At 46.1% G+C, this 16,444-nt stretch overlaps 1 protein-coding gene across 1 annotated transcript in view; it reads right to left on the reverse strand.

The window, feature by feature from the left end:
* Positions 1-692: 692 nt before the first annotated feature.
* The window catches only part of LOC147883537 (uncharacterized), a 49,550-nt gene continuing 33,798 nt past the window's right edge, over positions 693-16,444 (reverse strand). The window contains exon 4 of the mRNA XM_087399506.1: positions 693-826. Coding sequence (XP_087255632.1) covers positions 693-826 — 134 coding nt within the window. The remainder of the gene's footprint in view (positions 827-16,444) is intronic.

Genomic DNA, 16,444 nt, shown 5'->3' on the forward strand with positions numbered 1-16,444 from the left:
TGTGAACATGACTCGCTGGAATGTGGCTGGGGCATTACAAAGGCCGAATGGCATGACTCTATATGCAAAAATACCCCATTCTGTAGCAAATGCTGTTTTTGATTGGTCTTGAGGAGCAATTTGTACCTAGTTATAGCCACTGAAGCCATCCAAGAAGCTATATATTTCGGATCCTGCCACCTTTTCCAACACTGTTTCTGTTAAGGGTAGGGGGTAGTGATCCCTAATTGTGGCGGCATTCACATTTTTCAAGTTTACGCATATTCTGAGCTTCTTGTTGTGTTTAGGTACAATGACAATGGGTGAAACCCAATCAGTGTGCTCTATCTCGTAGATGAATCCGGCATCTAGGAGTTTTTCCAGCTCGTCATAAACCATGGTGCCATATTTAGGATTTGTGCGATAAGGTCCACATACCTTAGGGCGAGCACCTTAACAAAATGCCTCGCTTTTCTTAATATGAAAACAAAAATAGCTTCGAGAAACACTTTCCAAAATGATTATCAAAGGAAAAGCATTAGAGGAAGACCTTCATCAGTAGGCATGCAAGGCCATAACAAAATTTGAACCAGCAAGCTTTGGATATGCACCATAGATTCATGGTAGAGAGACAGCTTGCCTCTTAACTACACATTTGAAAAGAAAATTTATGTCAATAACTAGTCTATACACTGTCTACGCAAAGTGAACAACTAATTTGGTGGCGCAACAGGCGGTTTTACCCAAAGCGACTGCAGAGAGCAAAGACACAAGACTTTGCTTCCAGTGTGGCATGATTTTGTACTGCATACTCCAACTGTTCCCTCAACAAAGGTAGAATAATCTGCTGATCATAGATGGATTCATTATACACGTATATTAGAAACTCATGAGAACAACATTGCATTAAACAAAACACACAAAAAAACAAGAAACGTATAAAAATGATCCACCTCATACTGTCTGCTTTTCAAGCAAAAGTCACATAATTTCCATCAATCAGAATAGTAAATGAAAGTAACAGTTCTCTAGAATGATGAAAGAACAAGTTCCAACAAACTGAACAGATTGTTTTATTCAGGGTCCAGTATCACTATAAGCAGAGAAGCCCTTTTGCAAGTTCCTTGTAATTCTGCAAGGGCAATTGCCACATAATCAAGGAAGCTAGGAGGGCACATAAGTAGTCTTTAGAGAAGAAAGATCACTTATCACTGATTGTGGGCCTAAAGTGAAGCATCCTCAGTTTTAAAGGGATGTAACATGATATAAGCATTAGAACGCCATGTATGGTGTTGTACATAGCACAGAACATGTTTACTTGTCTCTAAGACCATATGTATCGGCTTTTTCACTTTCCATAAATCATGTGAACTCTCTCTCTCTCTCTCTCTCTCTCTCTCTCTCTCTCGTGGTAATGATATGCCCTTACTATGCACACATTAGGAAAAAGTTCAGCTCTCTTCTTGAGGGACATAACAGACTGGCTGATTTGCTACATAAGGTGTCACCCTCAGCTTTAGGAACATTTGTATCTAAGCTTTTCAAGCACAGAAACTCACCTAGACATAAAGGTAGTTTCTCTTATTACCCTCCCCTTTGAGGGAGGAGTCTTTATGTATGTAAGGTTTTGTATTGTTTCAGGTCCCATAGGCCGATTTTTGGTCTTCAGAGGACGATAATATATTCTTCTTCTTCTTCTTCTTCTCTCTCTCTTTCTCGTCCCCTTTAAAAAAATTTGATTGGGGAACATGAGGTTGGTCTTCACAACCTTTATGCCCCCAACATAGAGAGGATCATGGGAAGGAACTTCTCTCTTGGGCCCCCATTGCAAACTCTTGCATTATTGGAGGAGTATTGGAGGTGACTTCAACATGATGGAGTTGTCTTCACATAGAAAGAGAAGGTGTCCTCCACTTCCTGGAGAAAGCAGCTTGGGATTCCTTCCTTTTCCAGCTTAGTGGCAGAGATAGCTTGAACAAATGATGCCTTTCAGACTTTGCATCATTCGCTCATGTTCTCATGGTCGAACAGGAGACTACATGTGAAAATCCATGTGCGGATAGACAAATTTATGTTAAGTGATTAGAGGTGGAAACCCATGGTGCAATGCATAATGGGCCGCCTTTGTCTAATGCCCAATCATCTAACGGTTATGTTAATTTTTGAACCTCATTTGAGACGCCACTCTGCCAGTATTCACAGGATGGCCTCATAGAGGATGTTTTGTAGATTTTGGTGTCTCATTTCCAAGATGAAGTGCCATCTCCCTTTTCATGTGGCAACATTTCTTACCATTTGGTACTTCTCTTAAGAAATAAAGTATAATCTCTATTATAAATTGACTTCGGTCAAAGAATGTTGACTTTGGTTAACTATGAATAAGTTTTATTGTTTTACTTTTGCTGTGCATTGGTAAAAGAGAATTGTGAGGATGAGTCCAAGAACTAGGAATGCATGCATTTCGCTAACCTCTAATGGGTAAGAGTGTTGAAATTGTTTGTGCAATGTGTAGGAGCCAAGAGAGTGCAACAAGGACCTAAGATTGGGGAGAAAATGCACAAAAAGCAGGTCCCACAAGGCTCTAAAGCAAGGACAAGGGGGTGCCTCTTTAAAAAGAGGGCCCACAAGACTAAAAAGACACCTAAAGCCTCCAATTTAGGAAGTAAATCCTAAATCTTGGCTTTTATGTAAAAGTAGCTTTTAGAAAGCAGGCCCTAGCTTTTTGCTAGGCCAAGTCTATAAAAGAAAGGGCCAAGACCTACCAGATGTATTCAGAGTTGTACTCAGTTCCATGCTCTCTCAAGAGCCAGTTGTACAAATATTATTCTATTGCAATAAAGACCTTCAGAGGGGTCCAGCCCTTATTTCTAGGCCCTAGTGTGGTGTTTTTGTCTTCTCTCCCCCACTCCCAGAGTTCTATCTATTGCTGGGAATCAACTATCTCTTCTCCAGGCTGAATTGCAATTTACTCTAGCTCCAAGATCTTTTATCATCTGCACGTGTAAGTGCCATACGAAAGAGAGAACCTACTGCCATTTCTGTTTCAGCCATTTGTACTTCCTGCGATTAGGGTTTCCAGCCCTACCTGGTGCCCACCAGAGATGCTGCAAATTCACTCCAGGGCACCTAGACCTGCTGCGAATTGATTCCAGGGAGCCTAGCGTTGCTGCAGTTTGGTTTCAGTCGTATCAGAGTGCGGTTTTGCTACTTTCCTTGGTGGCAATGGTCCAAAGACTCCTTGAACAGATCTGAAGGACTTTGTTGAAGAAGGAGAAGGCGACCTGATGCGTTTTTTCGCCTCTTCTTCCCAGAGGTTCTACTGTGGTATACCAGCTTTCTTTTGCCTTAGAAAGCCCCCTTTCTTTTGCTTTGAAGAGTGTGCTATAAGCCCTCCAAGTTCAGCTCTCTAGTTTTGACAGTTTTGACAAGCTTTTGAAAATGATGCTACATAAAATGCTACTCTAGCATTTCTGGTCTTTTGAAGTTTTCAATAACTTCACTACAAGTGTTGCTTTAGTTTTGTTTTGACTTGCTAGACCTGGTTTTGATTGGAAAGTGTTTATTTCATCCACTTCTATGAAGCATGTAAGAAGAAGCATCATTGTTTGAAATCTAGTCACTACTATTTGCTACATCAAGCGCTCATATTTTGGAAGTCTTTCAGTTATTTTTGCCTTGTAAGAGAGATAGACACTGCCCAATATCTGGGTTAGACCCTCTCATGGCTACCATATTTAATCTTGAGAAGTTCAAAATCATTTGCGAGTAGATAGTGCCGAAATTTCTTTACACTATATACCATTGCTAGGGCTTCTCTTTCTGTGGTTGTATAGTTGATCTTTGCATCATTGAGTTGTCGACTAGCGAAGTAGACGGGGTAGTCTTTCTTATGTTCACCAGGTTGACAAAGCACACTCCCAATTGCATACTTGGATCCATCAGTATGAACATGAAAATCAATATCCCAATTGGGAGATAAAAGGATGGGTGTTGTGATTAGGCGCCACTTTAAAAGCTCAAAGGCTTGGTCGCACTCTTCGGTCCATAAGAACTCCACTAATAATTTGTAAAGTGGCCTAGCTATCATGGCATACCGCAATATAAATCTTCTATAATAGTCGGCATGTCCCATAAAGACCTGTACACCTTTGGAATTTGTAGGAGGAGGCAATTCCATGATGATTTTTATTTTGTCCATGTCAGTTGCAATCCCATGTTGAGAGACGATGTGTCCTAAAACAACTCCGTGGGTGACCATGAACTGGCATTTTGTTGGATTTAGGGAGATGCCATACTCCCTGCATTTGATTAGTACTTCTTCCAGGCATTTGAAGTGGTCCTGTTTGGTTGAATGGATGCACAAATCATCCAAGAACACCTGTAAAAACTTATTTAAAAATGACTTGAAAGTTGTGAACATGACTCACTGGAATGTGGCTGGGGCATTACAAAGGCCGAATGGCATGACTCTATATGCAAAAATACCCCATTCTATAGCAAATGCTATTTTTGATTGGTCTTGAGGAGCAATTTGCACTTGGTTATAGCCACTGAAGCCATCCAAGAAGCTATATATTTCGGATCCTGCCACCTTTTCCAACACTGTTTCTGTTAAGGGTAGGGGGTAGTGATCCCTAATTGTGGCGGCATTCACATTTTTCAAGTTTACACATATTCTGAGCTTCTTGTTGTGTTTAGGCACAATGACAATGGGTGAAACCCAATCAGTGTGCTCTATCTCGTAGATGAATCCGGCATCTAGGAGTTTTTCCAGCTCGTCATAAACCATGGTGCCATATTTAGGATTTGTGCGATAAGGTCCACATACCTTAGGGCGAGCACCTTCCCTTATAGGGATCATGTGAACTGTCACTTCTGGTGAAATTCCTTTCATCTCTTTGTATGACCATGCTAGGCAGTCACGATATTCCATTAGGAGGTCTTTGAGTTTGCTTTCATCTTCTTGACGGAGCTGTTTCCCAATGAAAACCAACTTTTCTTCCTCCCCTTCAAGGGCGAGGTTTATTGTGCATGTTTTTGCCGGTCCCTCATAGATTGGAGTTTCTCCAATGCTATCGGTTTCTTGAACTTTAGATTCTCTGATTGGTCTTGGCATTGCTATTGGTGCACTGCCACTTGTATAATTCTTAAAGTATTCTGGCACTTCGGCCTCTGATGGGGTTGAACTAGCTTGACATGTGTCATGTGTACTGGGTGGCATAGTTGCATTTAGTAATTTGTTAGGCTCGTCTTTTCTTTCTTTTTTTGAAGTCTCTTGATCGTGCTTCATCCGCACATGTGGCTTATATTTCCGAAACTTCTTACGTTGGGAACTGTGGGGCAACTTTTCCACTGGTAAGGTGTTTCCAAGTAAGGGTTCATGTGCTGCACATACTCCTTCCAGTCCCTCAGGGGACCATTCAAGAGATGGTGGTTTTGATTTTGAGGGGACTGTCTTTGCAAGATACAATTTGACAATCCATGTTTGGACTCGTTCGAATTCATTGAAGTGCTCGGCCTTGGCTTTTCTGCAATTTCCTCCTACAGCTTTCTTGCGGGATCTTCTGCTGTTATGCCACTGTGGAGGTTCAACTTTTGGGAGCTCAACTGCCATTAGGGCATGCAGAATGGCTAGGTCATTATCAAAGATTTGATTTTCAATTTCAGCATTCGCAGCCTCTGTTTCAAGGTCCCAAGGAAAATCTGAGTCATCATTGGTATGGGTACCTTCTTCAGGTTCATTATCCCATTCGAGGTCAGCCATAAAGAATGGCATCTCTAGATCGATTTGTTCTTCATGTGTCGGTGGAGGATCGACCTGTAGTGCGTTAACATCTATCTGTGAGAAGATGGGGTCTAATGAATGGCAGTTGTCGATGGTTGCCAATGTTTGTATCCAGTTATTGACATTGCTTTGTGAGTCACCTGCTATGGCATGCTATTGCAAGGGATCTGATTTGCTCGAGATTGTCGTGGAAGATGTGTCATTCAATGCTCTAGGAACAATTGATTTAATAGCTCCTGTCCCCACATTCACCCTGACTGTAGTGTCTCCGATTCTGGATTGTCAATCTATCAGTTCCCCAGTCATGGAGGACTGATGCTTCCCGTAACCAAGGACGTCCCAGTAAGATTTGATAGGATTTTTTGGGGAGATCCAAGATTGTGAATTGAAGGGAAAAGCGGACTCCTGCGATCTTTGTGGACACGCCATTCACTATTCCCAAGGGTTTAGCCCGTGAATCATCGGTAAGGCGTATGTTGGAATTAGCCTTTTGCATTGGTGGGAGACCCCATTCTTCGTAGAGCTCCTTTGATAGGACATTGACACCTGCTCCACCATCCACTATGGCTTGGACTTCATTATATGCCTTGTGGATCAAAGGCACAGTGATATTGCGTATGTCATCTCTCTCACCCATCCGCACAGGGATATCTTCAATGTCATTCATAGGTGGAGGGGGATTTGCGAGTTCAATCCATCCTTTGAAACTCTCCCAGAGATTGGGACAATTCCGTAAGAGGATTCCGATGGGAATTGACACAGGGCAACTTAGGATGCTAGAGAGTGCAGCTCCTTCAAGTTGACGTGGTGGTACATTCTATTGTGGAGTCTGTTGTTGGAACAAAGGCTTGAGTATAGTATCAATACTTTGTGGGGCCAAGTCATTTAGTGGGTCTTGAGCTTGTTTCTGAGCCTCAAATTGAGCTTGTTCATTTTGAACCCATTGCTGAAGTACCTAAAAACGAGCCTTCTCTACCTCTGCATTCGGGAATGGAGCTTCTTTTATTCGAGGCTCGGGAGTTGATGTGGATGAACTTGGCTGCTCATTGCTTGGCGGAGGTGGAGGCACTTGTGCTTTCTTTCTCAAAAGTCGCTTCGGTTGGATTGGAATGATAGGGTCCTTCGTGGCCTCTTTCTGTTGGCGTGTAATTACATTGATAGGTTGTGACCTTAGACTTGTTGGACCCAGACTTTGATGGTCCACCCCAATGATGCCGATGGGGATGTCAGGCTTAACCTCTATTTGTTCTGGGACCTTATTTTTCATGGGACAATCCATACAGGCATGTCCTATGCCACAATCTCTACAGAGCGGTTGGAAAGCGGCTGGGCTACCACGATGAGGGCACTCTGCGATCCTATGATTTTCTCCACAACCGTAACACTTGATTGGTGCTCGAAATGTGTTGGGTCGCACTTGATTTGCATAGACTGGTATTAGACCCTCTGCACCTTCTACATAGTACACTGGGTACTCTTCTTCATACTCAAATAGCGAGTCTACTTCCTCGGCTTGTAATTGATGTATGGGAACTGCCTGAGGAGCTGGATTTGGTGCTCTTGGATACGGTCGTGGATTCGGATTCTTGAGTAGTTGTGGGACTTGTGTCCGAATGGGAACAGGATTTAGCCTCGGAGCTGGTGGCACTTGTGCAAGTGCCGGTTGCCTGTATATTGGCATGGGTGCCGCTTGGTATTGTGGTGGTCGAGGCGGATTGTTGCGCATATTGAAGATGCAACTGTTCTCATCATGACCGCCGACGATGCAGATATGGCACCACAACCGTGGCGGTGGATGTGCTTGTGCAGTGATCCTTGCTCTTAGGACTGGGCATTCATTTGCTGTATGATTTGCCAAGTAGTGTGGGCACCAGACATTTTCTCGCCATGGATATGTTTGAGTTGGCGGCTGAGACAAGTGGAGTTTTTGATCCATGGCCTGCATCATATCTTCTTTCAGCTTCAAGGTTATGGCCTCTAGTCGATCTTCATTGGATGTTTCGGCAGTGTCCTTTGATTTACCTTTTTTCGAGCGTTTATCTCATGTAGTTGATCTGGCATCATCACTGCTAGTGTCTGAATCTGTCATGCCATCTTCGATGTCAATGGCTGCCGCATGAGTAGCACTAAATGTTTCATAGCTACTTATCTTTTTCATATCCTTGCGGATTTTCTTTCGTAGACCTGCTATGAACCATGCCGTGAGGTACTTTGCATTTGGGCGTGGGTCACATTTGGCGATCAATCTCTTCATCTTTCCCAGGTATGTGCGTACATCTTCCCTCCGGCCTTGTTCGATCTTGCTGAGTTGGAGAGCGGGATCATCTTGTAGCCTTTCCGTTTGAAAGCGATGTTTGAATTCGGTTTGAAGTAGGTCCCATGTGGCACGTTCTTCCACGAGAAGGTCGTTCTTCTGCCATTGAAAACCAAGTCACCTTGGTTTCATGGGATTGATCACCACCTGCTCGACATGCGGCATCAAAATGCTGGAGGAAGCGAGCTGGGTCTCCCCTACCATTATATTTGGGAAGTTCCAGTTTTCCCAAGGGGCGGAGTTAAAGGAAGTTGTTGAATCTCAGGGAGGGAGTCGGGGTAGAGGACTGGCGGGGGCGGTTGTTGCAGTGGAGTTAGTTGCGGATGGGGCGAGCGCTGGAGTCGAAGTCGTTGGCCGGGAACGTAACTGCATGCAGATTGTGCGCGATTTGCCAAGGTTGTCGCTACCCCAAGGGCGTTTGCGGATGTGGTGTGGTTAGGAGAGTTAGAGTGGTGTTAGTGTCTGTAGGGACCGTCGTGTTAATAATGTGCCTAAGATTGGCCCACGTGTGTAGGGAATTGTGCCGGTGTAGACGGATCGTTAATCGGAGGTCATGGCGTGAAAATACGAGTGAATTTGTGCAAAATGAGGCCCACACGGGGGCAGGAATGAACGTGTGCTCGGGATGCCGAAATGGTGTGCAATGGGCTGGAAAAATACCCCATAACGTGGTGTTTCCGTGTGTGAAATCTGGGTTCAAACGGGGTTTAGTTTGGGTCCCAAACGGTTCAGTTTCGAGGGGTTAAAGGAGGGGTAAATGTTGCGTTTGGGGGGTCCTAATGGTGGTGTGAATGGACTTTAAGTCCAACCGAGGGGTTGAAACCAAGTGACTCTAGTTAGACTAACTAACCTAGATCCTCCCAGTTACTATAACTGGGAGGTTTAACTAACTGTAGTTAGTTAGTAACTGAAGAGTTAGTCTAACCTAACTGAGGGTAATCTAACCGAACCTAGTCTAACTAACTGAGGGTTAACTAAACTAACCTAACTTCAATTACTACTAACCTAACCTACATGAACTAATCTAACTGAGGTTAACTAACTAACCTAGTTACCCTAACCTAACTAACCTAACCTAATTGTAGTTAAGACTAACCGCACTAAGGTCAAAGCTAACCCTAGGGTTAGTTTTAGGTTAGTTTTTTTTTCTTTTTTTTTCTGGTGGGGGGCGTCCGACGGCGACGTCCAGGGGGGGTGGCGGGGTTTTGCAAGGGGAGTTGGAGCAGGGGGGGGGGGGGTTCGAAGGGGGGGGGAAGGTGGTTCAGGGGTGCGGGGGAGAGGGCTCGAGTGGAGGGGAGGGGGGCGGGGCAGGGGTGCGGGGGGGTTGCGCAGGGGGGGCGGGGGGTGGCACGGGGGATGTTAGGGGTGGCGCGGGGGGGTGGCGGGCGAGGGCGGGAGGTGGCGAGTGGGGGGGGGCAAGGGGGTGCACGGGGGGGCGATGGGGGTGCGCGGGGGGGGGCGGGGGGTGGCGCGGGGGGGCGGCGGGGGAGGGCGGGGGGTGGCGTGCGGGGGGGCGAGGAGTGGCGCACGGGGGGCAGCGGGGGAGGGCAGGGGGTGGCGCGGGGGGCAGCGGGGGAGAGCGCGCGGGGGCGACGGCGGCGCTGTGTGCGCCGCCGCGGGGGGTGAGCGGGCGGCGGTGCTACGGAGCGCCGCCGCGGGAGGGGGGTGGGGTGGGGCGGGGGGTTAGAGAGAGGGGGCGGGCGGCGCTGCGTGCGCCGCCGCGGGGCGGGGGTGGGGGAGCGGGGGAGGTGGGGGTTTACAGAGAGGGGGGGTAAGGGGGAGGGGGTAAGGGGGAGAGAGAGGAGAGGGGGGGGGTGGGGGGTGGAGGGGGTGAGCGTAAGGGGGGAGAGAATGAGGGGGAGAGAGGAGAGAGTGAGAGAGAGAGAGGGTGGGGAGAGAGAACGAGGGGGAGAGAGGAGAGAGTGAGGGGTGGAGGTGGAGAGAGAGAAGAGAGAGAGAGAGGGGGTGGGAGAGAGAACGAGGGGGAGAGAGGAGAGAGTGAGGGGGGGAGGTGGAGAGAGAGAAGAGAGAGAGAGAGGGGAGAAGGGGGAGAGAGGAGAGAGAAAGAAAGAGAGTGAGTGAAAGGGAGGTGGGAGGTGGGAGGGGGAGGGGGAGATGAAGGGGGAGGGGGAGGGGGGGAGGTGGTGGTGGAGGGGGAGGGGGAGGGGGGGAGGTGGTGGTGGAGGGGGAGGGGGGGAGGGGGAGGTGGTGGTGGAGGGGGAGGTGGAGATGAAGGGGAGGGGGGAGGGGGAGGTGGTGGTGGAGGGGGAGGGGGAGAGGGGGGAGGTGGTGGTGGAGGGGGAGGTGGAGATGAAGGGGGAGGGGGTGGTGGAGGGGGAGGGGGAGATGAAGGGGGAGGGGGGAGGGGGAGGTGGTGGTGGAGGGGGAGGGGGAGAGGGGGGAGGTGGTGGTGGAGGGAGAGGTGGAGATGAAGGGGGAGGGGGGAGGGGGAGGTGGTGGTGGAGGGGGAGGGGGAGAGGGGGAGGTGGTGGTGGAGGGAGTGAGGGGGGGAGGTGGAGAGAGAGAAGAGAGAGAGAGAGGGGAAAAAGGGGAGAGAGGAGAGAGAAAGAAAGAGAGAGAGTGAAAGAGAGAAAGAGAGAGAGAGAGAGGGGAAAAGGGGGAGAGAGGAGAGAGAAAGAAAGAGAGAGAGTGAAAGGGAGGTGGTGGAGGTGGGAGGTGGGAGGGGGAGGAGGAGATGAAGGGGGAGGGGGAGGGGGAGATGAAGGGGGAGGGGGAGGGGAGGGGGAGAGGGGGAGGTGGTGGTGGAGGGGGAGGGGAGTGGGAGAGGGGGAGGGGTGTGGAGGGGGAGGTGGAGAGGGGAGGTGGTGGGGAGGGGGGAGTGGGGGGTGGAGGGGGTGGAAGGAAAAACTGAAAGACGGAAATAAAAGGGGTCATGACCCTAGTCTCCAAGTCTTTCTCGATGAAACGGGATTGTTGCGGAACAATGGAGGTGGGTGGCAGGCTAGGTCATCGCTACGAAGGCTCGATGAGTCAGGGGGTGGTCGATGGAGAGGGAGGAGTGTCTTGCGTGGGGCTCGGAATGAGGAAGAGAATGGAGGCAAAAAGTGAAAGATGAAGAATGAGGGGGGTGGAGTAGGTTTTTATAGGATTGGATTTTAGGTTTAGGGTTTAACCCTAAACTCTTCTCGAGCCATAACTCTTTATGGAGAGCTCGGTTTGCTTTTCTGTAAAAAGGTAAAATGATCGAAATTGAAAGCTCTACGCATCCGTGTCCACTACCTAGCCTGATTGTATATGATGTGGCTTCTATTTAAGAAATTGATTATGGAAAGATTGGAATTATGGCAAGGAGAGGTGACTTGGAAGGGAGGTTCAATACTATACATGCACATGGAGTTTAGCTGGGTGGGGTGATCCTCCTTATTACCCATCCCAACTCCTACAATTGATATGGAGGATTTATTTAGAACCCTTAACAGAAGGTGGAAGTTGAATGACGATAGAACCAAATGATACTACAGATTCCATAGAATTTGGACTAAGAATGTGCTTGAGAAAATGTCCTGTTTTACCTAGCTAATACTTCATAAATCTGTTTGGTCTAATTCAAGGGGACTCAGCATTTGCAAAGGTGATGGCAAGTGTATGAGAGTATAAACCATGTTGAAGATGTCTTCCACCTTTTTGTTGCTTGCCCTCATGCCAGGAAAGTATGGAAATTTATTTAGATGGAATGTGGTGAACCTTTTAATTGGAAAGCTATTCTATTGGGAGATGCTTGTAGGATAAGGCATGAGCCTTGGTTTATCATCAAGGCCCATGCACTCTGGTTCATTTGGATATCTAGGAATAACTTCCAATTTAATCATAAAGATCTTTCTACCGATGCTATGTTTACTGCATGGTGGAACAGGAAAAAATGAGAATTGACTTCATCATTAGTGCATACAATCTTGAACCTCAAAGGTGAGAGTGCTCTCAATGGAAGCAAGAATGGAAGAGGGAGAGAGAGAGACAGAGAGCCACACGAGTTTTGGTGGGTGCAGAACACCCTAATCTTCTTTTTCATTCATTTATATATGTGTTTGAGTATTGTACATAACTGGGGTAAAGGCACAGTGACCTTTAACCCCCAAAACCTCCCACTTAAAGGACAATGTGCCTTTAAGGGAGAACAACTAGTGAGCATACTATCCAATGCCCATCAATACACGACAATACTCAAATCGCTGACTAGGTAGACTCTTCGTTAACATATCTGTAGGGTTATCATCTGTATGAACCTTGACAAGCTCTATGTGCTTGTCCTCAAGTACCTCACTGATGAAATGGTACCTAACCTCAATGTGTTTGGTCTTTGCATGAAAGACCAAATTCTGTGCTAGCTGAATAGCACTCATGGAATCACTATGCAATGTCGGTACACCTGTATGAATCCCCAAATCTCCCACTAGCCGATCAAGCCATATAGCCTCCTTGCAACCCTCTGTGGCTGCAACATACTCAGCCTCTATGGTAGACAAAGCAACGCACTTCTGTGCACGAGACATCCATGACACTACACCACCTGCAAAGGTGAACACATAACCAGAAGTGGATCTCCTACTATCCACAGGCCCTTCATAGTCTGAATCTGTGTACCCAAGTACATGCTTGTCTCCTCTACCAAAGCAGATGCACATCTCCTTGGTACCCTTCATGTACCTCATGATGCACTTAACTACCTCCCAATGCCTCTTTCCTGGATTAGCCATATACCGGCTAACAACTCCCACTGCAAATGCAATGTCTGGTCTAGTAGCTATCATAGCATACATAAGACTCCCAACTGCTGATGCATAAGGAACCTTTGCCATCACAGCCCTTTCCTCATCTGATTTGGGACTATCTGTATGACTCAGTTTCACATATGGAGGCAATAGAGTACTTACTGCCTTCCCCCCCTCCATATTGAAATGCTACAATACTTTTGTAACATACTCCTTCTGTGAAAGCCAAAGGAGTTTCCTACTCCGATCACGCATGATGCGCATACAAGGAATATGACCTGCAAGTCCCAAATCCTTCATATCAAAGGCCTCATGCAACTTGGCCTTTAATGCATCTAGCTCATAAGTATTCTTGCTAGCCAATAGCATATCATCCACATATAGTGCCAGGAATATCAGGCTATTATCCTTATCCCTTTTAGTGTAGAGGCAGTGATCAATTTCACTCCTTTTAAAACCCTGGGACCGAATGAAAGCATCAAACTTCTGATACCATTCTCTAGGCGCTTGCTTAATACCATAGATACTCTTCTTCAGCTTGCAAACTAAATGCTCTTTGCCCTTTTCTTCAAAGCCTTCCGACTGCACCATGTAAATTTCCTCATGCAAGTCCCCATGCAAGAAAGCTATCTTGACATCCATCTGCATAAGCTCCATATCTTCTGTTGCCACTAGTCCAAGCATGCATCTAAGTGTGGTCATCTTCACAACTGGAGACAATATCTCATCAAAGTCCACACCCTTCTCTTGCTTGAACCCTTTAGCGACCAAGCAGGCCTTGTACCTAGCCACATCATCACCTGTGACCTTCATCTTGTAGACCCATTTACATGGCAGTGCTTTCTTTCCATGTCACGGCAAAGAAACCAAGTCCCAAGTCTTATTCTTCATAAGTGAACTCATCTCTGATTGCATAGCATACTCCCACTTGCGTTGATCCTCGTGCATCATAGCCTCTCTATAGCAAGAAGGCTCCCCGCAATCAGTAAGCATCACATAGTCTCTCCCTGGAATAAACCTATTAGGCGGTCTAGACACTCTAGATGATCTTTGGAAGGGCATTTCAGCTTGCTGTCCCACCTGCATATCAGCCACATTTGGCTCATCATTTCCACCAATAGATGATCCATTATCTACTCTTGATTGTATACCTGTGGGAGTACTTGGTGGTACCATTTCTTGCACATTTGGTGCATGGACAACTTGCTGTCTATCAACATATGCAAGTGGATTCACATCCTGGAAAGTGATTCTCCTCATTTCAACATCCCTCATGGGTGCCTTATGCATCTTCTTCTCATTGAAGACTACATCATGGCTGTGTATGATCTTCTTTGCTTCTGGATCCCAGAGACGATAGCCCATCTCTCCACTTTCACCATAACCCAGAAAGATGCATTTCCTAGACTTAGGATCTAGCTTCTTTCGAAGCTCTTTTGGCACATGTGCATATGCTTCACACCCAAATATACGCAAATGAGAGTAAGAGGGCTTCTTGCCACTCCATGCCTCTTCAGGAATACCACCATCCAAACTCTTACTAGGTGATCTATTGATCACATGCACTGTAGTCTTCATTGCCTCAACCCAAAAACCACCAGAAAGACTTGCATTGGAAAGCATGCATTGCAACCTTTCTTGAATGGTACGATTCATCTTTTCTACAACTGGATTTTTCTCTGGAGTACGAGGGGATGTGAGCTCCCTCTTAATCCCACGTGTATCACAGAAATGCTAAAAGTCATGAGAGAGATACTGTCTACCATTGTCAGTCCGTAGGTATTTAAGTGTTCTACCTGACTGATTCTCAACCAAGGCCAGCCATTTCTGAAATACCTGGAACACATCACTCTTTCGAGCTATAGCATAAGCCCACACTTTCCTAGTTGCATCATCAATGAATGTCACATAGTATTCAGCCCCGCCTAATGACTGTGTAGACATGGGACCACATACATCTGAATGCACCAAATCGAGCTTTTCAGACTCTTTCTTTCCCCTTCTTTTATGGGCTGTTTATTCTGCTTCATATAGAGACAGTGCTCACAAATTCAAAATCAGAGAAACTCAAATGCGGTACATAACCCAAATAGCATAAGAGTTTCATTCCATTCCAGCTCATGTGCCCCAACCTGGAATGCCACAAAGAAGTGCTTGGCTGCTCGGTTATTGCAACAACATGATCAAACACCCCTGATACATGTAAGGGATACAAAGTCCCACACTTGGCACCCCTGGCCAAAAGCATAGAGCCCTTCTAAATTTTCCAACTCTGAAAGCCAAAAGTGGTGTGAAAACTAGCATCATCTAGCTTACCCACTGAAATAAGACTCTTGGTCAACTTAGGCACATGTCTCACATGTTTCAAAATAAATGCAGACCCATTTGTAAAAGAAAACTTTATGTCACCTACTCCCACTATGTCACATGCATAGTCATTTCCAAGATGCACAAAATCTGTCTTTCCACTGTCATAAGTGGAGAACCATTCCCTATGGGGAGTAACATGGAATGAAGCACCAGAATTCAAAATCCAATCCTGGGAATATGCATTATTTGAAGTGGTAAGCAACTCTGTAGATAAACTAGACATGAAGAGAACGTCATTGTCACTATTATGTGTGACTGCATTTATCTCCTCGATCTTCACTTTTCCTTTGTCCTCCCTTGGACTCTCTTCCTTTTGATTTGCACCCCAATTTGCATTCTTTTTCTTATCCTTTTGCTCTCTTTTCAGCTTGTAGCAATACTTTTTCATATGGCCCTTCTTGCCATAGTGGTAACACTCAATGTTCCGTGCCCTGGATTTGCTACAAGACTTCCCTCTTTCTTGGGACTTCCCCCTGAACTGTGATTTGCCCCTTTGCACATTTAAGGCTGTATCCTACTTGTTGCCGTCCATAGACTTCCATCTAATCTCCTCGGCCAACAAGCTACCCACAACATCATTAAATTTTAGTACTCCACCAGGTGCAGAGTTATTGACAGCTGTACAAAAGGTATCCCATGAGGATGGCAATGAACATAAGAGAAATATTACCTTAGTCTCCGCATCAAAATTCATCTTCTGAGCCTAAAGATGGCCGAAAATAATATTGAATTCATTCAAGTGAGAAGCAATGGAGACCCCTTCCTTCATCTGCAGCCTCTTCATGAGGTAAGCTTTATTAGAGGCAGTTTCCTTCTCATAAGTGGCACACAATTTCTTCCACAAATATTCCGTAGTCTGCTCATTTACTACTCTGAAATAAACTGACTCCGCAAGATGAAGTCTAATAGTAGACTTTGCTAATGCATCCAACTCATTCCAATCATCCTTAGACATATCCGCAGGCTTAGCTTCAATACCTGCCAAGGGTTTAATCTGCTTCTTTTGAATAAGCACATCCTTATCTGTTCTTTCCACAAAGAAAAGTTTGTCCCATCAAACTTTTTAATGCTGAAAAACTCCTTTTCAGACATGGAAGAGGATGCCATGATGCAAATGAGGCAAACTCCCAAATGCTAGTGCCTCCAAGAGAGAATCACACCAAATACTAGGTGCACCCAAATGTGTATGCCACAATAGAGTGAAATATCACCAAAACTCAAAGCTCAAAGCATCAAAAGATACAACTGACTCATGTGCATGTACTA

The sequence above is a fragment of the Dipteris shenzhenensis genome, chromosome 28 (assembly GCF_047967505.1).
Source record: "Dipteris shenzhenensis isolate YYH24624 ecotype China chromosome 28, Dip_SZ_1.0, whole genome shotgun sequence".
Taxonomy (NCBI): Eukaryota; Viridiplantae; Streptophyta; class Polypodiopsida; order Gleicheniales; family Dipteridaceae; genus Dipteris; species Dipteris shenzhenensis.